This window comes from Dipodomys spectabilis, unplaced genomic scaffold, assembly GCF_019054845.1.
Source record: "Dipodomys spectabilis isolate Male_0828 unplaced genomic scaffold, ASM1905484v1 ptg000076l, whole genome shotgun sequence".
Taxonomy (NCBI): Eukaryota; Metazoa; Chordata; class Mammalia; order Rodentia; family Heteromyidae; genus Dipodomys; species Dipodomys spectabilis.
In genome coordinates, this window is record NW_024870753.1 from 7858343 (window position 1) to 7882827 (window position 24485).

The 24485-nt window shown below is 53.0% G+C and overlaps 1 protein-coding gene across 3 annotated transcripts in view; it reads left to right on the plus strand.

The window, feature by feature from the left end:
* The window catches only part of Arhgef12 (Rho guanine nucleotide exchange factor 12), a 116914-nt gene extending 106247 nt beyond the window's left edge, over positions 1-10667 (plus strand). For 2 of the 3 annotated variants that reach the window (XM_042683013.1, XM_042683014.1), the window contains 5 exons: positions 384-614; positions 3315-3785; positions 4877-5190; positions 6074-6143; positions 6651-10667. In XM_042683013.1, coding sequence (XP_042538947.1) covers positions 384-614; positions 3315-3785; positions 4877-5190; positions 6074-6143; positions 6651-6661 — 1097 coding nt within the window. In that variant the 3' untranslated portion in view covers positions 6662-10667. The remainder of the gene's footprint in view (positions 1-383; positions 615-3314; positions 3786-4876; positions 5191-6073; positions 6144-6650) is intronic. The other variant, XM_042683015.1, reaches the window with a different exon arrangement.
* The last annotated feature ends 13818 nt before the right edge of the window (positions 10668-24485 follow it).

A 24485-nucleotide genomic window follows, 5' to 3' on the forward strand; every position in this document is an offset into this window, starting at 1 on the left:
TTCCCTCTCAGCAGAGCCCAGGTGAGCTCCAAGCATGAGCTTTCCCGCTCAGCAGAGCCCAGGTGAGCTCCGAGCATGAGCTTTCCTGCTCAGCAGAGTCTAGGTGAGCTCTGAGCATGAGTTTTCCTGGAGGAATGTGGTCTGTTAGTAAAGTGCAAAATACTATGGGGCCCCTGATTTGTGCAGGTTCTAGCATCAACTGCCAACTTTGCTTATGGACCTTCTGTGTACTGGTGTAATTATCACCGCTCGAAATGCTGCTTGCTTTGTGAATAGTCCTAATAGCCTGTGTCATAGAGTTGTTTTCTACATATTTCCCAAATGCTTCCTATTAGAAGTTTTATTAAGATGATATGCCTTACCTTTTCTTCTCTACTACGTAGATAGAGATTTGGGTCTAGAACCTCCCTTAATCTCATCAAAACCTCAGTGTCATTCACTGAGTCCCGGTGAGAAGTCGGAGGCAGATGAAGTGTTTGTGACTGCAGCACAGCTGGCAAAGGAGCAGTGTGCAGAGGCCCTGAAGGAAAGTGGAGGGAGCCATGAGCTCACGCACACAGATCCACACCTGCTGGTCTCAAATGAGCGGTGGGCTCTGGATGCACTCAGGAATTGTAAGTTTTATTCATATTGTATTGCACATGCTTCCCAAGCTTGAGAGTTGTGTAATGTATTGAGCAGCCATTTAGGAGAATCCAGAGAAGTGGAAACGATGATTTTTCCCTTTAAGACACTTATGGTCTAGTTGGAAAGATTATAGAAACCCACCTCCTCTCATTCCCACCTTTGAAAGTCAATGTGCAAATGATAGTAATGCAGGAATGTCAGAATTGATTTAGGTTAGTTGACCAGAAGAGTATGCAGTAGAGAGCATGAGAAATGTGATCATTATGTTGAGGAGGGGTAAGATTCATACAGGTATGTGGAACAGATGCCATTCAGATGTGAACAGCGGTTTGGTATAGGCAGAAAACTTGCAACTGTTGAGAGAGCAGTGAGCAGTCTGGCCAGCCCGTGGTAGACACTACACTGCAAGCTAAAGGAGTGTGAGAGAAGCTGGGAAGAGGGAGATGGTAGGCTAGCTCTTCTGAACTCCCAGGACTGGCTGGGTCCTCTTTAAGAATGACGCATTGCAGTGGTGTAAGAACTTTTTCAAGCCACATGTATTCAAGCTTTCTTGTGAGAGTATATTTTCCACCATATCCCACACTATACACATATGTGCACATGTGCAAGCGCGTGTGCACACAGACACATACACACACACATGCACGCACCTACCTCTTAGCTGCCTCCCTTAACTGGCTGAAAATTACTGTTAAAAAGGGAAGATAGTATACCGCTCTGTTATAATGAGGTGGGTGAAATCAGAAAAGTTGCTCTGGCTACACTAGCTATGACTAATAAAAACAGATTGGTCCGGCTGAGAGCTACAGAAGGATTTGAGTGGAAAGGAGCTTTCAGAGATGCACCACTACTGTCCCCTACCTCCCTCTACTACACCTTATTTTTTTTTTCCCTTTTATTTGGCAGAGATAATGGGCTCCATTTTCAAATGTCAAAATTAAAGCTGAGCAGAGTGGCTCATGCCTGTAATCCTATTTGGGAGGCAGAGATTGGGAAGGTTGAGGTTCAGGGCTTCCCTGCCACCCCTCTCAGCCAGTAAAGGGTTGTTGTGCAGGGAAGCATATCACTTCAGCTGTGTGGGAAGTGTAACTAGGATAATCACCACCAGGGCTGGGCCTGGGCATAGATGGGAGTCCCTGTTCCAAACTAACTAAAGCTAAAAGGGTTTGGGGCCTGGATCAAGTGGTACAGCACTTTCCTAACAAGTACAAAGCCCTTAGTTCAAATCCCAGCACTGCCAAAAAGGAACAAAAAGATTAAGATAACGAGTGGCAAGCCATTCAAGAGGAAGTGAAAAGCAGGAATTTGGGGTTTTACGGCTAGCATTTTGGGGAGAGAATTCAGGGTCAGTCCTTGTTGCGTGGCCTCTCTCTGGAAGTGAATGTAGGGCAGAAAGGCAAGGAGGCAGTCAGAATCTCAGACCTATAGGGGAACTGCTTACCTAAAGCCATGCAAAATAGGAATTAAGCCCATGGTGAAGTGAGGAGTTACTTAGAATGTAATTTATTCTGTATTCTTCTGCATTGACAGTCTTCATGATAAATGGCTTGACTAACATTGTCCTAGAACCCAGTCGCTAGGCGAGTGATCTCAGCGTAAACGCAGCCTATCCAATGACATTGCTGCTGCTGCTGCTTCTTCTTCTTCTTCTTCCTCCTCCTCCTCCTCCTCCTCCTCCTCCTTTCTTCTTTGTTCTTCTTCTTCTTTCTTCTTCTTTCTTCCTCCTCCTGTCATAAGGCTTGAACTCCGGGCCTCCCTCAGCTCTTCAGCTCAAGACTAGCACTCTACCACTTGAGCCACAGTGCCACTTCCTGACATTGCTTCTTATTTTCAGCAACCTGAAGGACCTGTACCACTAGTGAGGGAAAAACCTGGTGTACAGCCTGTTACCTTTTCAAGTTATATAGACTACTACAAAAATCACTAGATTTTTTTTTTTTTTTCTTTTCAGTTATGGGGCTTGAACTCTGGGGCCTGGGCTCTGTGCCTGAAGCTCTTCAGCTCAAGGCTACTGCTCTATCACTTGAGCCCAGCACTACTTCTGGTTTCCTGGTAGTTAATTGGAGATTAGAGTCTTATGGACTTTCCTGCCCAGGCTGGGTTTAAACTGTGATTTAGATCTCAGCCTCCTAGTAGCTAGGATTATAGGCATGAGCCACAGGCGCCCAGTTAAAATCATTAGATTTAAATTTTATTACAAGACATTTTTATTGCCTTCCTCAGTTAGGGAGATTTTTTAAAAAAATTACTACATATTCAATGTGCCTCAAAAAAAAATAGTTCTGTGTTTATAGAGTCTGCTCCCAGAAAAAAATCAGAACTTATAGGATTTTGGTTTAGCTTACATAGCCTTCAGTATACTAAGCCCCTATGGGGTGTTGGTCCAGTTATATAGAAAATAACACAGGACTGGTGTGTGAACCTGAGGCTTGTGAACAGAGCCTCTCCCTGTTCAAGGTATTTGATTTTTGAAGGTCTGGCTAGTGTTGTCTTCCCTAAAAAGTGGCACTTTTTTGTGCACAGCAACATCAACAATGATTATGTGATGATAATACTTTGGTTCTTTGTTATTAAAAGGTTTTAGTTTTAGAGATAATGGTAACTTGGTGCCGCTAAATCCTGGTTGTGCAGGGCTCTGATTGTGAATGTCCTTTTCTTTTTGGCTCTCTCACATCTCAACTCTTCAGTGGGTTTGTTGAAGCAATTGCTGGTACAACAGTTTGTCTTGACCGAGAAGAGTCTTCAGGAGGACTGGCAGCACTTCCCAAGCCACAAGCCAGCGTCTCAGGGGGTGCAGGCAGAGGGTGGAGTCCAGAACTCAGAACACATCAAGGCCTATCATCCTGGTGATGGACAGGTGTCCTTTACAACTGGAACTGGTGACTTTGCCACTTGTCGCAGTCCACGGACTTCAACTGAATCTTCTGCTCCCCCAGATTCAATAGTGTTGGCATCCCAAGAGAGCCAGGCAAGTAACATTTTAGTAATGGACCCCATGATTCTGACCCCAGCAGCACCGGCCACGGAGTCGGAAGGGGGTCCTGATGAGAGTGGAGAGCACTTTTTTGATGCCCGTGAAGCCCATGGTGAGGATAACCTACCAGAAGGCGATGGAGCAGAGGCGAAGGAGGAGAAGGATGTTACCTTGCGCATCTCAGGCATGTTTCTTTCACATTTACACTCCAATTCTTACTCTTGCTGATGGTTTTGTATGCTGGAATGCATTATCTGTGTTCGTATGCGTGTGTAGCTCTATGTTTGGCTCTGTTTGTGTCCTCATGCCACTCATAGGTGCTGAGTCCACTGTGTCAGGTTGCATCCTAGGAGCTGGGAGATACAGCAGGGAATAAAATGCAGCGCAGTCTCCTGTCCACATGAAGCTTAAGTGCCAGTAAGAGAAAGTGTAATAGCACATAAGAAAACAAACAAACAGAGGTCAGATTGAGAAAAGAAATAAATCTGACTATAGCTGGGCAGAGAGTGACCAGGGCAGACAGGGAGATCAAGAGAGGCTCTGCGGAGCAGAAACCTGAATGAAGTGAGGGAAAAGCCATGTGCATGACCAGAGCTTTGTTCAAGCCGAGTAGAGAACGCTCAGCTTCCTGGCAAGAGCAAGCTCCGTGTGTGTGTGTGTGTGTGTGTGTGTGTGTGTGCGTGTGCGTGTGCGTGTGCGTGTGTGTGTGCGTGTGTGTGTGTGTGTGTCCATGTACGTACATGATACATATACCAGTACCAGGGCTTCACCTTAGAGCCTGTGCTCTTGCTTTGTTTCTTTGCTCTACTGCTTGAGTCTTACCTCCAGGCCTGATCTGTGTGCTAGTTAGTTGGTGGAAGCCTAATAGACTTTTCTGCCCAGCCTGGCTTTGACTAACAACCCTCAGCTCTTAACCTACCAATTCACTGGGATTACAGGCACGAGCTGCCGGTGCCTGACAAGAGCAGGCTCTTGTCGTTAGGGAATGGAGGGTGGAGGGGAAAATGTTAAGAGACCAGGTAAAGGGTGTTAGGCTCAGACGGTGGTGGTGAGACCCTGTAAGATCCTGTAGGAAGGGACTTCATAGTTTCCACCTTTAAGCTTTCAAAATGCTACTAGTATGGAATCATTCAGAAGCTGTCATGAAAGTTTGCTTAGTTGTAAGAAAATTCTGGCTTTTTGCTTCCTTAGTAGCTTTCCGAGCTGTCCTCAGAGCCCATACTTCATGATTTCCCGATGCAGTGGTAACCTCACCCTGGCTGTCTCTACCAACAGGAAACTGTTTAATCCTCGATGGCTATGAAGCGGTGCAGGAGAGCTCCACAGATGAGGAGGTCATGTCGTCCTTCGCCCTGCAGCCTGGGCTGGGCCTGCCCTCTGCGGACTCCCCCCATCAGCAGCACCCCTCTCCCCAGAGCGCTCATTCTGATGGAGCAGCTTCACCATTCACCCCGGAATTCCTGGGCCGTCGGCGCTGGGGGACTTTGGAGGGCTCCTGTTTTGAGATCCAGAGTCCCTGTTGTACAGATTCACAGAGTCAGATCCTGGAATATATTCATAAGATAGAGGCTGACCTTGAACACCTAAAGGTACCTCAACCTCCATAGCTCTTGACCTTAAGAAAACTACTTAGCAGAGTGCAAATGTGGAGTGACTGAAATGCCGATGTCAATAGACGTGGCCACGCTCTAGATCTGTGTCTTCTCTCTGACCGTTATTTATGGATAGGGCTTCGGTATAAAGCTGAGAGCAACACTGTTTATCTTGCAGCAGATCATGCGAGTAGGAAGAACTGTAGTTTTCTGGCTGTGTGTGTGCTTCTGAGTCTTAAGAGCTGGAAGGGCTGGGGCAGTGGGCTGAGCTGGGTTGGCTGCATGAGCTGCACCGAGAGGGTGGTGCTATGACCCCGCTGCACCCCGGCCCAGCAGGAGGGGGCGGTGTCCCAGCTGCTCTCCTGGCTCCAGTGATGCAGAAACCTGGCTGTGAGCAGAATGTGTTGTGACTTGGTAGTTGAAGGTATCTCTGGTTCAAAGCTGAAGTGGCGGCCAGCTTCCAAGGAAAGGCCGCTTGCAGCTGGTGCTCCCCATGCTGCTGGAGCCCACGTGTTCTTCTCAGGACGCCACTTCACTGGGAGGCTTTACGCACGTACTGAAAAATGCCTGTTAGCTAAAGATTAGTCTCCCTTAGTATGTTTTCAGCTGTGAGGTTGTGTCATCTTGTGGCTGAGGGCCACCGGCCTCTTCAGGGTGACTTCTGGGGTGGGAAAAGTGTGAAGCTAGTCATTCAGAGAAAGAAAAGATTGACTTTTTCTTTCCTACTGACAGCTTTTAATGATTTGTGTTAAAGTTGAACTTTGAGAGCACGAATCTATAATATAAAAATTTTTCTTTTCTATTTTCAATAGTTTTTCTTTATTCTGTTGCCATCCACATGAAGAAACAAAAACACAAACTTGTGGGTTTTCTTTTACAGAAGGTGGAGGAAAGCTACTGCATTCTTTGCCAAAGGCTGGCTGGCTCAGCCCTCACAGAAAAGCACTCAGGTGTGTGAACCTCTTGTGGCCTAGACTTACCCTGGATAAGTAATTTAGCATTCTTTCATGGGACAACCAAAGGAGAGTCCCTTTCTTGTCCATCTTATTTGTAACCACTATATATCTAGGAGAAGCTTCTGTCTGCTAACTCTGCCTTTCAGAGAACTGCGCTTGTCAGTTCCCTGGCAGCCCCTCCCCTCTCTTTACTCTTTAAAAGCAGAAGGTAGAGGGGAGTGGTAGGAAGCCTGGAGAACCACTTCCTGTGCTGCCTCAAGGCAGCCCCCTTCCTGGTGAGGGGGCTTGGGCCTAGCTGTGCTGGAGGCTTCTGCTCGCGGGGAGCCCCTGGCCTCCGGATGTGGGCCAGTCTGTGCTCCAGGCAGTGGTGCTCCGTGGCTGGTGTTCTGCCAGATGGAGCAGTTCAGACCCAGAAATATGACGAGCCCCAGATTGCATAGGGGTTCTTGGTCACATTCCTTTGTTCTTAATGTGGTTTCCACCGCTCTTTGTTCTTCTCAGATCAAAGTTAAGAGTGCGCTGGAGGTGACTGCAGGTTGCTGGATTCCGAGCATCGGCCCTGTATGAACCATGTCCCGGCTCCAGTGCGAATGCAGCGTGGGACGGGATCTGCGGTGCAGCACTGGGCCCCAAAGCCGCCATGCCCGCCGGGGCGCGTCCTCAGCCTGGAAGCCGCGCTGGTCTGTCAGTGAGGGAACGCCCATTCCCTCGTGTTCCCCTCCTCACCACTGCAAATCCATTCGATTCAGAACAGAAACCAAACGTACAGAGCTTTGGGTGTAGGATATGAAATTGTACTTAGGCGTAAGAAAAAGAGAAAATCAGATGTATTTATTTGACTTCATTCCGTATTTGAAAGCACATTTTAATTTTGACTTTGCCTTGTTTTGTTTTAATTGAGTAGTGAGTTTTAGATGTTGTTCTTAATACACCCAAGAACCCATTGTTCCTGAAGTGAAGAGGTCAGGACGGGGTGGGGCAGGGGTGAGAGCGGGGTGGAGAGGCAACAGCAGGAGTGAGGAGGGCGGGCAGGAGGAGGCCTGGCCTTTGCTGGGTGGCAGCTGTGTGGCAGGCTGCCCCTGTGAGGTCACCCGGCATGGTGAGGCTCAGGGTTCCGTGTGCAGAGGACGCACGCTCTGTGCGGCCCGTCTGAGGTAAGCACCCCTGATTAATGGGAATCCTCCACATACTAAATGGCAGGCACTTGAAAATGGGTGTGTTTTCTTCTGTCATTGTCTTTTCTATTGAGGGTTGGGATTTGAGGGGGGGGGGAGAAGAAAGCGAATTTTTATTTTCTTGACTATAAATTTGTTATTCTTGGTATTGTTTCATTTTTATGGTTACACGTTAGACTGGCACTTGTGTAAAATCACCCTGCAGATAGAGCAGGAAGTCAGAAGGAACGGGTGGCAGTGCTTCCAGGTGGTGGGTTGCGGGGTGGGGCGGGGCTTGTCCAAATGGAATCACTGCTGAGTTGAACCAGGGCTGTCATTGGCCACGGGTACTGCTGATCATAGGCCAGTACATATCAGTACCTGGAGGTTTGACTGTAATTGTTTGCACTGATGGTGCCAAAGGACTCTTGGAGTCACAAGGAGAGCTGAGGGCATTGGAGGAGGTGGTGGAGGATGGGGGGAGCTGCTCCCTTTCACTGCTGGGGTGCAGCCCCAGGGTGGAGCCACACCCTGGCCGGCAGCCAGGGATCATCACTGCTGCTGGAGGATGCAGAGTCGCCCGCAGCCCCTTGCGAGTGGGCATGCCAGCTCGGTGCGCTGAGAGCTCCCGCAGCCCTGTCGGCCCCCTGTGGCCTTTGTGCATTGGGTAACTATGTTTGGGGAGTATTTTGCCAACTAAAACAAAACCATGTATTAAATATCTAAGTTCTGTTAATGCGCAGAAAGTTCATGCATTGGCCATCCTTAGTAGTGTCCTTTGACCTCGGGAGCAAGAGTCAGGATGTCATTTCTTCTTCCCTGCACCCTGCCTCCTCAGGAAGCTTTTGCTCACCGCCCACGGTTGGGGCTGCCGGCTGCTTTTCTAGACGCCCCAGTACGTGAGTGCGTCCACCTGTCCAGACTCCTGCCTCTGCCCTCTTGGAGTCCACCTAGGGTCCGCTGGGATCTGTGTACCTCATCTAGAAAATGGAGCTACATTTTGAGTCACAGGCCAAGTATAATTGAACTCAAAATGAAGATTTAAAATTTTAGAAGCACAAGCTAATATATAAATGAAGCTTGGGATGTGGAACTTTCTGTATCTCTTAGGAGAAGCAAGTAGAAACCAAATGGTTGCAAAGCTGCTGGAAATAACTGTCACTCCCACTACAATAAGCGTTATACCTGTAGCCACTTCACAGTAAACAGCAGGGCGAGCATTCATCAGACAGCAAGTGTGGGGCACACGCATCTCAGCGTTAGACACTACGCTCACGCAGCATTCCCAGAGTGCGGGCTGGCCAGGCCTGGGCTTCTTCCCTCCCGTGTAGCACTACCTTGTCCCTCGTGACGATTCGCCTTTGTCCTCTACATTTTCACCCTCTTTAGAACTATATAATAGTGCTAACTGGGAGCATACCTGCACCCATAGTTCTAGCAAATAAATTAATATCCAGATTATTCAAACAGAGCTAAAGTGAATTCTGGAACAGTCCCTCTGTACCTTCCATCTTCTTGTCCGTCCTATCCAGCTACTCCTCCCCGCCCAGCCTCCCTCCTCTCAACGCCCTCCATTTCATTGCAGCCTTCATAATCATAGGCGATTGACTTTTATGTTCTATCTTCCTGGCAGGATGATAGACGAGGCATTCATTCCTCTTGCCTTTGAACAGGGCTGGTTAGCTTGAGAGTGGTGTTCTCCTTGCTCCGTGGCTAGGGTTCTGTATGAGCGCACCAGAGAAGCCCAAGGCGGCCTGCCCAGAGCGGCAGAGCTGCTTGTTCACGGTGCAGGCCGCCCCGGCCGTCCTGCCCTTCCCTGCCCCCCTGCCCTTCCCTGCCCCCCTGCCCTTCCCTGCCTCCCTGCCCTCGCTATGGGTCAGTGGCTTTTTTGCTTTTAGTGGCAGATTACAGTTGGATGTCTCCTTCCTCCTCAGAGGACAGAGTTAACCAACCAGCACACCCTCAGAGCGCTGTAATTCAAAGTCATGATGATCGCCCTATCCATGTATTTTGTATACTTTAAATCAGCTGATGCAGACTACTGGGGTTTCATTGGCTCTTACCACCTGAATTGTAATTATTTATTGTATTGCATGGGAGGTTTGTTTCATGAGCTTTATTCTTTCTTGGCTTTATTCTCCCCAAAAGAAGTTGTAACAACTGCTAGAAAAGATGAGTTTCCTTTTTAAAAGTTTTTTGGTGGTTGTTGTTTATTTGCTATTTGGGGAGGAAAAAGGAAAGAGTTACTGGGATAGTAGAGAAAAGCCCTTTTTGTTTGATTTTTTAGAAGTTGAAGGAAAGAATTACGCTTCCCGTGAGTTCCCTGCATGTGTCCTCACTTCCCGTGAGTTCCCTGCATGTGTCCTCACTTCCCGTGAGCTCCCCGCGTGTCTCCTCACTTCCCGTGAGCTCCCCGCGTGTCTCCTCACTTCCCGTGAGCTCCCCGCGTGTCTCCTCACTTCCCGTGAGCTCCCCGCGTGTCTCCTCACTTCCTCTGAGTTTCCTGCATGTCTCCTCACGTCCTCTGAATTCCCCGTGTGTCTCCTCGTCCTCCGAGTTCCTCGTGTGTCTCTCCCCTTTGAAGTGGCTGCTGCCGTGCGGTACCTGGCTTGGTGCACCCTGCTCGGAAGGGCAGCCTCTTCCACTCACGAGTCAGAGCCAGGTAGCTGCTTCCTTCCCCATCATGGAGGGTGACCCTGTGGCCTGAGGCCTTCCAGTACCAATATCAAGTTAGCAGCAACTCACACGGCTTCCCGTGGGCTGCGCCCCCCACCACCACCAGTTTTGTTTTGTCAGTTGTGTTCTTTTCCTGACACTTCCATCCCTTCTCAGAGTGCTCTGCAAAATTGTTCTGTACGAGAGTTTGTTTTGTCTTGTTCCTTATACCTTCCTCATTTGAACTGAGGGTCTTGATAATAAATGGGTAAGGAAATAAAAAAATACCTCCTAGAAACTCTCCCCTCCATTTCCAACTGCTAAGCAGACGAGCTACAGGAATGGGCAGTGCACACGGCTGGCTGTGTTTAACAAACCTCTTCCTTCCAGAACATTCTGTTTTCCTTATTCACCATGCAATCATGTACTCTTTAACAGAAATTGCTTTTAAAGAAATCTGGAACTATCTTTTAAAAAAAACTTTATTAATATCATGTATTTTTACTGATCACATTTTGAAATGCCTAAAAGACTTTATTGTTCTAATTATCCAGATGTACCTTTGTAAAATAGCTCTTTTATGAATTTAGCTGATAAGGCTGTATGTTTCTGGAACAAAATATTGGTCATCTAAAAACTTTCTGTTTTCTGGGGTCTGGGAAAATAGAAAATAAGAGTTCAAATATTAAATAAGCTTAAAAGAACCAAGTATGTGACTTTTATTTCTTCGTATTGTATTGATTCTTCTTACTTCACACGTTGTTGTGGAGAAGTTGAGTTGTCGAAGAGCCGTGCTGATCTCCCCGCTCAGTGTGGCCTCACTGCCGAGGCTGGCCTGCCAACCTCTAATTTGGAATCTCCACCAGAATGGCAGCAGCCACAGCTTCCCTGCAGTGGGGAAGCGTTTTTGCAGTTTTAAAACAGCTTTAGTAAAATATAATACATATCACTTTCTTCATGGCTCTTGCCTGTCATCCTAGCTACTCAGGAGGCTGAGCTCTGAGGACCAAGGTTTGAAGTCCTTCTGGGAAGACAAATCTGTGAGACTCTGAATACCCAAGTAACAGCAAAAAGCTGGAGATGTGGCATCAGTAGTAGAGCCCCAGCCTTAAGCAAAAAAATGCTCAAGAAGAGTCTAGACCCGGAGCTCAAGCCCCAGGAACAACACAAAATGAAGTTATGGAAACAGCCGGTCTAGAGTCAGTGGAGCCGAGTCACGCACATGAGGTGTCCAGGCTGGTTAAGGACAGGAACCGAGTGTACAGAGCTGAAAACACCGTGGAGCTCATCGGTTGAAGAAAGAGCAAACAATATATACCCACGCAGTGGACCATTATGCTGTGAAAAAGGAATGCGATACGATACATGCAACGATAAAGCTTGAGAGCTGCATGCTGAGGGGAGAGTTCTCTAGAACACATAAATCCATAGAAAGTAAAGTACTGGTTACTCGGAGAGGTTGGGGAGAAGGGAGAATGTTCATGGGAATGAGGTTAGGAGCGAACAAACCTGAAAATATACTAAAAGAGGTTAGAAATGTACTTCTTTAAATTTATGGCATGTGGATGATAACATATTTAATTTGGCACCAGGTGCAATAGGCTGCTGGAGTAGTCCAAGTATGGGGGAGAGTAAGGCAGGAGGATCACTGGAGTTCACAGGTTTGAGGCCAGCCTGGCAACATAGAGAGACCTGGCCTTTAACAATAGAACTGTAGGGCTGGAGATGTTGCTCAGACACAGAGCATTTTCCCTGCGTCATGGGAGCCTGGGTGCATTCCTCAGTAGAGTTAGGGGACAAAGTGGAAGACAAGGAGTACCTGTCCCCACGCCCGCTGGCTCCCCACCTCTGTCTGTGCTGTGCTTAGTGGGGGGTGCATCCACACCGCAAGCCTTCCTAGTGTTTCCGGGCCTCTGTGTGGCTAAAGGACCAGGTCTCCACATGTCAGCCGATCTGGACTTCACTTGGATGTCACTTGGTGACGTCAGGCTGACAGTTCACTTCCCCCATGCCACAGTGTGTGCACAGAAGCATGGCCATGCAGCCCTCTGCAAGGGTGTGTTGTGACTTGGCAGCCTGCGAGGTAAGCAGGCCGCACAGCAACGCCATACTGAGAAACAGCAGTCTCGCCAAGTCTTGTCAGGTCCCCACAGCACAAGACCTGAGTGACAGCTTCATTGCGACATTGTGTTTGCATTGCTCTGGAGCCTCTGAAATAGTGGAGCAGCACAGGGCTGCCCCGTAAGTGGAATGAGCTATGGAACCTAGGGCTTGCTTCTGTGCTTTCAGAATCATTGAGGATCTACTGACACATTCATTAATTTATTGCTGGCACCGAGTTTTGAACTCAAGGCCTGGGCACTCGCTGTCCCGTAGCATTTTCTTCACACGAGGCTAGTACTCTGCCACTTGAGCTCCAGCTCTGCTTCTGGCTTTTTTGGTGGTTCAGTGGAGATAAGAGTCTCAAGGACTTTACTGCCGGGGCTGGCTTTGAACTTGGATCCTAAGACCTCAGCCTCCAGAGTAGCTAGGATTATAGGCATGAGCCACCAGCACCTGCTTTCTGATGCACTTATACTATTTCAATTTGCCAGTGACTTTGTTTTCCATTTCAAGAGATGTGTGTCCTCTTGTGAGCGGCAGCTTGGGTTTGGGGCACAGCAGCACAGGAACTTCATGTTTCCTTTCAGTCCCTTCACCCCAAGAGCTAGTGATGATTAAGAGACTTGAAAACAGCTGTATTTAGCATGCGATAGCTGGTCTGGACCTTCCTTCTAGCCAGTGATCTTCAGTGACTGAAAGAGAGAGAGCTCTACAGAGATGAAGTTTGTCCAGTATGAAGGTAGCTAGCAAGGAGCCATTCTGAATTTCTCAGTTCTTTACCTCAGACATCTGATTTTTATTTGGGCTCAGGTTAGACATGTGCTTTGAAACGATGGGGCACCACGGCGCGCACAGGAGACCTTTTGTTACAGTACGCATCTAATGCGATCCTGAGGTTCGCCCGAGATGTCTCTTGAATTGCTTCATAAAACACTGTAATAAAGCCAATAGAGGCAACCTTCGATAGCCTCGAACCAAGGGGGTGCCCTACCTGCTTCCCCACCCCGAAGACCTTCCCTGCTGGGCGGCTGCACCCACAGATCACCAGAGCTCCTTCCTCTCCTGCCTGCTTGCTGTTTTTGTTTGTATCTGGTCTGTGTGTGGATGTCAGTAGTGTGCAGTATTTCTCCTAATCAATGTTTTAGCCTTGTTGGTATTTATTCAGCTCCACTGACTAGATTGTATTAAACTGAGTTGCATGGATGGGAGAATAAATCTGCATTTCTCTGTTCTCGGGAGACATCATCATATTTCCTATTATGTGCAGTTATTGCTTTGTGAGGATATTAACGAGCTCTTTTTCAGCTGGAAATACTGATGCTTTCTTTTCCCCACCCCCACCCCCAAGCAGTTTCAAATTAACATGGGGGCCAAGTTGGATTTCTGGACTCTAGCTTTGAATCTTTTTCTCCATTTGCCGTCATTGGCCATGGGCCGGGCCCAAGCATCCGTTTCCTCCGGCCTGCCACCGACAACGTGATTGTCGTTTCTCTGTGGCTTTGCATTTACTGAATCGTTCCTGATTGTGTAGGCTGTTTCTGCTTTATTTACATTTGGGAAGAGAAATGAACCAAAGAGCTTTCCTGCCTCTAGCTCTCCCCATGGCCCTGCTGAGGCCTGAAGTCTGGTATGCATGCATCTGTTTGCACCCCGAGTCCATGTCTTAGAACAGGGCAGGAGGAGGCACCTCTTTGTGTGGCCAGATCAGATCTGCGGAGGGGGCGTTGTTCACCTGACTGTGTGCTGAGTGGTACTTTCCCATAGTGGTCCTTTGAACTTCGTCCATGTTTATTACCCAGGATTTATTAACTGTCAACCCTGTGCTCTATTGAACACAAAGCATAATAGTGTGTGCGTGGAGTTGGGAGCACACGGCTTCAGCTCTTACTACAATAACAACGCAGAGTGGACAGTGGCTCCAGCCTCGAGAATCTGTTCCAAATATTTTCTATTAAATTAATAAACACTGGATGCTGTCCTGGAGGGAAGACACATCGGAAGCCAGGGACATACATAAAACCAGACACAATGTGAGAGAGAGAGAGAGAGAGACAGACAGACAGAGACAGAGAGGGAGAGAGAGGGAGAGAGAAATAAGAGACACTTAAACTTATAAAAGTAAGGATGTACTTTTGATTCTTCTTTCAAGTTGCTAAGTGGGTGGTTTTTCTCCCCCCAGTTATTTTGGTCTCACCTATGGCTTTCGTTCTACAAAGAATGTTTTGATCTCTTCACTTGGCCCAAAGCAAAGCTGGTGGCTTGGCTCAGGACCAGCAGCGCCTGCACCTCCAGGAGCCAGAGCGTGGATTTGAGCTCACTTAGGGGGCTCGGTGAGGCTCGGGCTACTTGAGGCCCGTGTGTGAGTGTGTGTGTGTGTGTGTGTGTGTGTGTGCAAGGAGGCTCGGGCTACTTGAGGCCCGTGTGTGTGTGTGTGTGCGTGTGTGTGCAAGGCGGGCCTGCGGGGGCCGGGTCTCGGAATATGAGAAAGACGACTCTCATTTCTGTTTACTAACCAGGTATTTTGTCATCTTGGCACGGGTTGACCAGAAGCAGGTACTAGTGGGGCTGCAATAGGAGGAGGTGCTTTGTGAGCAGAGGCGCATGGAGCACTGGCCTCTCTACCCCATCATGACCACGGGGGGAGGTTAGGGCAGAGATCGCCGCGCCACACACGTGTGCATTTGTGTGTTTCCAGTGTGCTTGTGCACTCCATTTTCTTTTGGTGCTGGACACTGCACATGCTAAGTGTGCCTGAGCCATTCCCCAGCCCTGAGTTTATGGAATAAGGGGGAGAATGAGCCAGCTCTGGGCCCTCAGAGCCCGCCTCCTCACCGAGGACCGCCTGGCCCCTCGATGCCGCTGACCCCCTGTTCACTGGGTTTAACTGGAGCCTGAAAACCTAGTGCTAGGACTCTCTACCCATGAAGGCACTCCCTCCACCTTCCAGATTTTTTTTTCTTCCCTTGCCAGTACTGGGACTTGAACTCAGGGCCGGGGCACTGTCTCTTAGCTCTTTCGCTCAACCCTGGCACCTACCACTTGAGCTATACTGCCACTTCTGGTTTTGTGGTTCATTAAATTTAAAAGTCCTGCTGACTTTCCTCCCTGGCCTGGCTACCGGCCATCGTATCCTCAGCTCTCAGCCTTCTGAGTTGCTAGGATTACAGGTGTGAGCCACCAGTGCTTGGCTCTACTTCTTTAGCCAACAATGCCAGAAAACAGATTCTTTTATCACTACTGCACAATAACAATCTTTTCTTGTGTAGACAGGGTCTTGCTATGCAGTCTCTGCCAGCCTCTCTCAGTCCTCCTACCTTAGCCTCCCCAGTGCTAGAATTAGGCCTGCACCCCCACACCAAATAAGCCCAACTTTCCATTTTGCTGGTTACTTGTATAAATATCTATGTATAGGTATTTTTGATCTTGTTCTACGTTTACTTTTATTTTCAGTTTTGTTTGCTTATATAGTTTATTGTAGTTGTTGGTTGTGGGGCTTGAATTCTGGGCCTGGGTGCTGTCCCTCAGCTCTTCAGCTCAAGGCTAGCGTTCTACCACTTGAGCCACAGCATCACTTCCAGTTTTCTGGTAGTTAATTGGGGATAAGAATATCATGGGGGGCTGGGAAGGTGGCTCAGTGGTAGAGCGCTTGCCTTGCATGCCTGAGGCCCTGGGTTCGATTCCTCAGCACCACATAAGCAAAAAGAAAAAAGCCAGAAGTGGCACTGTGGCTCAAGTGGTAGAGTGCTAGCCTTGAGCTGAAGAGCCAAGGGACAGCGCCCAGGCCCAGAGTTCAGGCCCCATGACCGGATCAAAAAAAAAAAAAAAATAAAATAAAAATAAAAAAAAGAATATCACGGGCTTTCCTGCCCAGGGGGACTTTGAACCGTGATCCTCAGATCTCAGCCTCCTGAGTAGGATTACAGGCGTGAACCACCAGCACCTGGCCAGAAAATTTTTAATTAAAATTTTTTATTAGCATATACTAGTTGTATGAGGGAGTCATTGTGACATTTCCATAGATCATACGCTGTACCCCTCACCCCTTCAATCACACTCCCTTACTCCCATCGTCCCCCTTCCTTTAAAACAAATTCAACAAGTCTCATTGTTCTGTTTTCATTCAAAATATTTTTGAAGGCAACAATATCACCCCAAGCAGGGGCCTCGCTAATTAGCGTTTGAGAAGCAGCACTGGATGCCAGACGGGAGGAGGGCTGCGCGTTCCTCTGTGTTCTGTGTTTGAGGCATAACGAGTGGATAGACTGAGATGTGTGTGTGTGTGTGTGTGTGTGTGTGTGTGTGCCATTTTCCTCTGTGGGTGTGTGGGTATGTGTGTGTGCACGCACATGCATGTGTTCATATACCCAGACTGGTCTCACACTGGAGGTCTCTTCCTGTGGTAGATATGCAAGTCTTTCTCAACAAGGCCATTAATGCTATTTCCCTAGTAACACTTGAGTTTGTCGATAGCATTGCTTCCGTCAATAGAGCACTTAAGTACTGATTGCATTTTGCGGGGCTAAGCACTTAGAGAAAAGCGCTTGTACATCGACAAACAGGGCCTCATGCCTAGTGTGTTTCCCCTTCCCCGGCTGATTCTTTGGGTTCTCAACAAGAAATGCCTCCGTGTGCCCAAACACTCAAAATTTCTTTACAGACTGGGACTTGGAGGGTTGAGGCAGGCAGGTTCCCGCTGCTTGCCCCTACTGCTGGACTTCCCTCCCTAGGTGTGAGATGCTCCTGCCAGCTGGCTGAGCTCTGCTTCTACGCCGCCGTGGCTGGGGACTCTTCTCTCCCAAGGAACCTCGCACCTTTTCATTTGAGCGAACAACCCAGCCCTGTGACTCAGTCAGATTTTGGCTGTGCAGCAACATAGAAAAGAGCTTAAGTTTGTGACTCCAGCTACCACATCTTCCCTGAGTCCCTTCCAGCTGAAGATAGCTGAATTTGCTTTCTTCCAAAGCTGGGTGCTGGTGGCTCACGTCTGTCATCCTAGCTATTCAGGAGACTGAGATCTGAGGATCATGGTTCAAAAACCAGCCCAGGCAGAAAAGTCCTCAAGACTATCCCCAGTGAACCAGCAAAAGTCCAGAAGTGGAGGTGTGGCTCAAGTGGTAGAGCTCCAGGCTTGAGCATAAAAGCCAAATGAGAGCATGAAGCCTTGAGTTCAAGCCCCAGCCCTGGCAACAAACAAACAGTGAACACCTTTGCCTGTAATCTGGAAGATGAAGGAGGAGGAGAAGAGCGCATTTTACTCTGTAGTCTCCAATATGAAATGTTCTCTGCAGCGAGAGCTAGCTGGCACGGCTTCTCTTCCGTCTGAGCTCACTTCCCCGCAATGCTCCTACCCCACCCTCCACTGGGGTGGGTAGGAAACTGGCCTAGGGGAGCAAAAATCCTCCTACCTTATTCCTTTCACCGCTCTGAATCCCGCAAAGGGAACCAAGCTCTTGAAAATTGTTATGAGCTAAAATTCAAAAGCTTTCTTTGGGAGGTAAAATTAAATGCACACTAGACTATGTTTGTTGAAGGCAGAAACCTTGTCCAATTCCTCCTTCTGTACCCTGTAGTGCCTCAGCCCATACCTGGCAGATAGAAGCTACTCCGAGAACGACGGCCCTGCTGAGCTGCAAGAACTTCTGGCATGATAAAAATATAATAGCTCGTCGACATGCGTATATGTGAAATATATAGCTGTGTTGGACACTGGTGACTTATGCCTGTAATCCTAGCTACTTATGAGGCTGAGATCTGAGAATCACAGTTTGAAGCCAGCTTGGACAGGGAAGTCCATGAGACTCTTGTCCCCAAGAAACTGCCAAGAAGCCAGAAGTGGTGCTGTGGCTCAAGTGGTCAAGCACTAGCCTTGAACATAAAAGCTCAGGGACAGTGCCCAGGCCCTGAGTTCAAGCCCCCAGGACTGGAAAAAAATACATATGTACACATAAATATATTCACATACTGTATACAACACACCTTTTTTTTTTTGACAGTTCTGGGCCTGGGCACTCTCCCTGAGCTTCTTTTGCTCAAGGCTAGCACTCAACCGCTTCAGCCACAGCACCACTTCAGGCTTTTTCTGTGGTACTGAGGAATCGAACCCAGGACTTCATGCATGCGAGGCAAGCACTCTACCACTAAGCTACCTTCCCAGCCCTGATGCACACACCTTTTTTCTTGCCTTCCAATACCTTTAAAATATCCCCGTGTCATCACAAAATAGTAGGAAGATTTAAAATGTCACTGTTCAGACAGAACTCTGCTCTGGATAAATTCCAAATACCAATCGCCCTGAGGAAATCTGGAGACTGACAACTTCGTTTTGATATCTCAGGGTTGGCTGTTGCATTGAGATGACACCCTTTTTCTCTGTGCCTGAGGTAGGAAAGCATTGCTCCCTGGGGAGGCCCCTCCCCCGGCCTCCTGCCCGGCCTCCTTGAGCTCTTTGAGATGGAAAGGGGAAACTGTAAGGTCAGAAAACTCAAAGCTGCTGCTGCTTCCATCACCATCATCATCATCATCATCTTTTTTCTTACTCCTGGTTAATTGGAAACAACCGTCTCACCAACTTTCCTTCCTGTCTGATTGAGATCCATAGATCTCAGCCTCCTGCGTAGCCAGGATTACAGGCATGAGCCACTACACCTGGCAGTGATCTCTGACCAGCTTCCTGCAGACATTGACTTCCTTCCAGGAGCAGAAACTTTGAGTTTCACCCCAGTCGGGCTACTTCCTTCCGGAGCAGTGTAGGTCTCTAACACGTAGGTAGTAACAGCACCTACCTGGGGTAACTGAAGCAGAGGAAGAGCAGGCATGGGGGGACACAGCTGGCAACTAGTGAAATGCTGCTTTAAGATCTGCTTACCTGGGCTCGGAAGGTGGCTCAGTGGTAGAGCGCTTGCCTTGCATGCATGAGGCCCTGGGTTCGATTCCTCAGCACCACATAAGCAGAAAAAAAAGCCAGAAGTGGTGCTGCGGCTCAGGTGGTACAGTGCTAGCCTTGAAGCACAAAGAGGCTCAGAGACAGCACCAGGCCCTGAGTTCAAGCCCCAGGATAGACCAAAAAAAAAAAAAAATCTGCTAACCAGTCAAACAAATGCCTGGCCAGCCAGGCCCATGGACACACAGTCATCAGACTCCTGCTTCAGCCTGGGGTCCCCCAAGTGTGAACCCTGACTCTTGCCTGGATCAATACAGGCTTCAGGCTTGGCGAGGAGCTACGCAAGTCATCCCATCTGACTCCCACGACCAAGGACAGCGGCAAATCTGGTTTGTCAGAATGACGGATCCCACCAATCCTCTCTCTCTCTCCACCCATGGCGCACCTTCCACGGAACCTTCGGCAAAGAGCTGGCAGGTCCATCTGAGATCCAGTATTCCGCTTCATGGACGCGCCTGAGGCAGAATGGAGAGCAGCTGGAGGAGCTCGTTCACAGTCCTAGAGCCGGCATGAAACACGGAAGAGCGGGCACGGGACAGGAAGGGAGAGCGACCCTCCCACCCCCCCTCCCGCCGTGCGGCCAGGGGGAGAGCGGGCACGGGCCGGGCGCCGGGCTCAGGCCCTCCGCACGGTGCCTGCGGCTGGTGGAGGCACGGGGCAGCCCGGGCGGCCTTCAAGGGCTGCAGGGGCTGAGGACGGCCACGTCGGGCGCTGCCTCGCTCCTGGCCCCGGTGGGTCCCACGTGGGCAGCCGAGTCACAGCGCACGGGGAGGTTGGGATGGAGTAGTGTTCTCGGTGGATCTGTGCACCTGAGCCAACGCGCAGAGGAGAGCAGCTACAAACCAGCCCGGGAGGACGGGCCCTGGCTCCCCGCACCTCCCCTGCGGGCCCCGGGCGGCTGGACGCGCGGGTGATGGGGTGGGGGGTCCTAGAGGAGGGGGGGTCTGGCCCCCTCCCGACCTCCCCCATCTGTGGAATCCATACACGACCGGGAAGGCCCGAAGTGGGCTGGTCAGGAATCGAACCCCTGTCCCTGGCGCCCAGGGGAGGAAGGCTGAGGGCTCGTGGGTCGGATCTCGGCCACAGAGGAAGCAGGCGCGCCATGGTCGTGTGGGGCCACCGATGACCCGGACGCAGACCCCCGTGGGTGGGGAAGGGGGGGCGCGAGCTCGGCGCCGCGCGTCCCCCCCCACCGAGGCCCAGCGCCGGCGCGCGGTCCCCGCGCTGCGCCCAGCCGCCGCCAGGGGGCGCCGCCCGCCCGCCGCAGCCGGCCCCGCGCGCACCTTCCGGGGCCGCCCGCCCGCCGCGCGGGGCGGTGGAGGCGCGGGCTGCGCCCGGGTCTCGGTGGGCGAAGGAAGGTGGGCGACGGCGGGCACCGCCGCACCCGCCGGGACGCGCGCCCCTCGCCGCGGCCCGCGCGGCGCCCTCCGACCCCGCGTCCGGATCGCAAGTTCAGCCCCGGCTTCTCGGCCGCCCCGCCGCCGCCGCCCCGCGGTCCGTCCCCAGGGCTCCGGGCGCGGGCGAGGCCCCGGCAGGCCGGCGGGCGTCCGGGTTCCCGCAGCCCCCCGAGGGGCGCCCGACCCCCGCCCCGCGGCCCGGCGCGCGGGGCCGCTGCAGTTCCCCCGCTGCCCGCCGGGCGGCGCCCCGCGCCCCGCCGCGCGCCCCGCGCCCCGCGCCCCGCTCGCTCGCGGCCGGACGCAGACTCTGCCCTCGGCGGAGCGGAGCCGCCGGAGCCGCCGGAGCCGCCGCGGCCGCTGCGGAAGAAGAAAAACCCCAAGGAAAAACAGCCGGAGCCGCGGAGCTGCGCCCGGGCCCGGCCCGGCCCGGCCCCCGCGCGGAGCCGCCAGGTAAGGGCAGCGCCCGCCGCCAGACCCCGGCCCGCCCGGCCCCGCACCGCGCCGTCCGCGGGCCCCGCCGCGCCGCACCCCGACTTCTGACGTCTTCGCCGCCCGCTCCCTCGGGGCCGCGGCCCGCACCGCCCGGCCCCCGCTCCCGCCTCCTCCGGGTCCCGCACTCCGGCGCCCGCGCCCCCGGATCGCCGCCCAGCCCCGCCGCGCTGCCCGCACTTCCGCCGCCTCCCCCCCCCCCGCACCCCGGCCTCTCCCCCAAACCTCAGCCCCCCCCCCCCCGCACCCCGGCCTCCCTCCCGGCCAACTCCAGCCCGGCCCCTGCGGAGACGCGGGTCCGGCACCGCGCCCCGCCTCGCCCCCTGCAGGGCACCCCCGCCCCCGCCGGCCCTGCCTCGACTTCCCCGGCGGGGCCCCGGCCGCGGCCCCCTCCCCCCGCCGGGAGTGAGGAGAAACTCCGAGGCCGCGGGCGGGAGGGGCCGCTCTCCAGGGAGGCGGCCCGGCCCGGGTCTCGAACCGGGGGTGCAGGGCCCGGAGCACCTGTGCCTGGCCGGGCTCCCCAGGCCGGGGCGGAGCGGGGTGCAGCCGGCCGGGAGGGGCCGGCCGGGGCTGGGGCCGGGGCCAGGCCGCCTGGCAGGGCCCGGGCACTGCGGCCCAGCCGGTCCCCGCCCGGACCGTGGGCCGGTGGCTCTTGGCACCTGCTCTTGGTGCTGCCATCTTCCTCCCGGCGCCGCTGTCTGGTGGAGGGGCCACGCGCGGCCACCTCCCTGCCGGCCCCCAGCGGTCCCCGGGCATGGCCCCCGGGCTTGGCCCCCTAGGCATGTCCCCTGTATGTCCCCTGGGCATGTCTCCCCCGGGCCTGGGCTGTCTGGAGGGACGAGGGCAGGGCTGGCTGGCTGGCCTGGTCCAGGTGGTGTGTGCCTTGTGAAGCGCAGCCCAAGAGGGCTGAGACCTCTGTGGATAGAGGGCCCCCTCTACTTGCCCTCCTGGGTCACCTAGGGGCCGGGCCACCTGGGCCCGGGGGCATTTTCAGGGGTGGGGCTGCCTGCCCTGGGGAGGGACTTGAGACTGAGCGTCCACCCTGCCCGTGGCGGGGTGAGGAGCTGGGGAGGGCATGGGCTCATCCACAGCCCCGTCCTGCCCCAGGACACATCGGAACCCCCCTCCCCGTTCCTCCCAGGGAGGATGCCCTCTAGAACCCCCCCTCCAGCCCCCACCCCGTCCCACCTGCGCAGACACCCCTGGAACCCCACCTCTGTTCAAGCCATTGCTCAGGTTTATCATTTGCCTCACTGGTTAGACTTGTTCCCCAGCCTTCGCAGAGTGAAGCTGACATGCCCGCGCCGTGGGTCTGGGTTCCTTTCCTTTTCCCTGTTTCCTTCTCCTCTTGTGGTTGGGCCTCACCTGCCAGCCCCCTGCCTGCCTCTCCAGCTTGCCACCCCGGGGAGACAGAGGCAGGGCAGGTAGAGCGCCACGGGGAAGAGGCAGGTGCTAGTGGAGGAGAGGTCCGGGAGGGGAGATCTTGGGGCTCCCCCTGCCCCCTCCCAGGTTCTTGCTGGTCTGGCTGCCTGGACGTCCTTAGGATGGAGATGCAGGTTTGGGGAGAAGCAAGCCCTCTCCCCCTGCAGGGAAGAGGCCCCAGCTGGGGGGATGGAGGGGGTTGTGGAGCCTTGCTTCTGTCTGTCTTCTCTCCAGTGTCTGTGGAGGTGACCTCTGTGGTTTCCAGTGGAGGGAACCCTCCAATGGAGGGCCACCCCTCATGGGTGGCCCTGTCCCAGGAGCCTGGGACAGGGGAGGGGGGTACAGGTCAGACGCCTTCCCCGTCCCTCCCCAAGAGGAGGGGGGTCCTCTGTGTGTGGCCCCAGCTTAACCCCACGCTCAGCTGTGGCCCTGGTGTGACCTGCTCACCCCTCAACACAGGCGCCGTGGGTTCTTGGCCACGTGATCATCCTCCCTTCTTTCTGCCCAGCCTCCCTTGCCCAGCCTTCAGGTTCAGCCAGCCACAGCTCCCAGGCTTCCTGCCTGCCTTGCTGGGTCCCTGTGTGACCTTGGGCATGCCATGACCCTCCTCTCAGAGCCTCTCTCCCCTGGCCTGTACAGTGGGGCAGGGCTCACCTGTTTCCCAGGATTGGCAGCCTGGAATTGAGAGGACAGGAGAGTGATTGGTCACTTTCTCAGGTGGCCACGCCCATTCTTTGTGGGCGTGGCCACTTCCCAGTGTGGTCAGGTGCCTCTGTTCCCTTCCCCACCTAGCTGGCAAAGCCCCCTAGCAAAGCTTATGTCTGGGGTCTGTCATGGCCTCCAGCTCCTGACAGAGCAATGCAGATGTCAGCACGGGCTGTTACCTGATTATAACGTTTTGTTACATGCGGTAGGCTTATGTTTTGCAAATCCACTATGCAAATGCCACGCTGGGTCGTTGGGAGGGGTGGGATCGCTTGGACGCTGACTGCTCACTTGGCTTGTCCACTGTCTCCTGGCTGCCCCGTGTGTTAGCCAGGGCATCTCCAGCTTTGCAGACGAGGATGGGGCTGCAGGGGCTTCACATCCCAGACCTGTCCATGTCCCGGGCCCCCCATCTATACACCAGGCCCTGTACACATCCCAGACCCTGTCCACACCCCCGGCCCAGGCCCCATCCACATCCCAGACACATCCATGTCCCGGGCCCCCCATCTATACACCAGGCCCTGTACACATCCCAGCCCCTGTCCATGCCCCAGACCCGTACATGTCCACCCTCCCATCTACATCCCAGGCCCCATCCACATCCGGGACCCTGTCCATGCCCCAGGCCCAGGCCCTGCCCACATCATGCATCCCATCCACATCCCAGACCCGTCCATGTCCCGGGCCCCCCATCTACATTGCGGGCCCTGTCCACATCCCAGCCCTGTCCATGCCCCAGACCCGTACATGTCCATCCCCCATCTACATCCCAGGCCCTGTCCATGCCCCAGGCCTGTACACATCCCAGCCCCTGTCCATGCCCCTGTCCACCCCCCCCCCCACCTACATCTCAGGCCCCATCCACATCCCGGACCCTGTCCATGCCCCAGGCCCAGACCCTGTCCATGTCACGGACCCCATTCACATCCCAGACCCGTCCATGTCCTGGACCCCCTCCCCTTTTCCCTCCTGCCTCCTCTACATCCTGGGCCCTATCCACACCTCAGGCCCTGCCCACGTTGTGGACACCGTCTGTATCCTGGGCCCAGTCTACATCCCAGAGCTGTCCATGTCCCGGCACCCTCCCCCCTCTACATCCAGGCCCCACCCACATCCCTGGCCCACACCCATCCACGTCCCAGACCCCGTCCACCATCCACATCCACGACCTGCCCACATCTATCCACTCATGGACCCCGCTGTGTCCCCGCTGTCCACATCACAGACCAGCATCTTCCTCACACCTGGGAGGGAGGTGCTTTATAAATCACTTCATCAGGTGGTCCTTGGCTGCGTGGCCACCTAAACCTTTATGGGCAGAGCGGAAGCCCGGCCTTCCGGCGCCAGGCGGAGGGCTTGAGGACAGATAGCTCGCAGGTGGGACATGGCACCCTTGTTTCTCGGCGTACAGCTTGGTGGACTCAGGCGCCGGGCTGGGTGGTGGGGGGGGGGAGGGCCTTACTTAGAG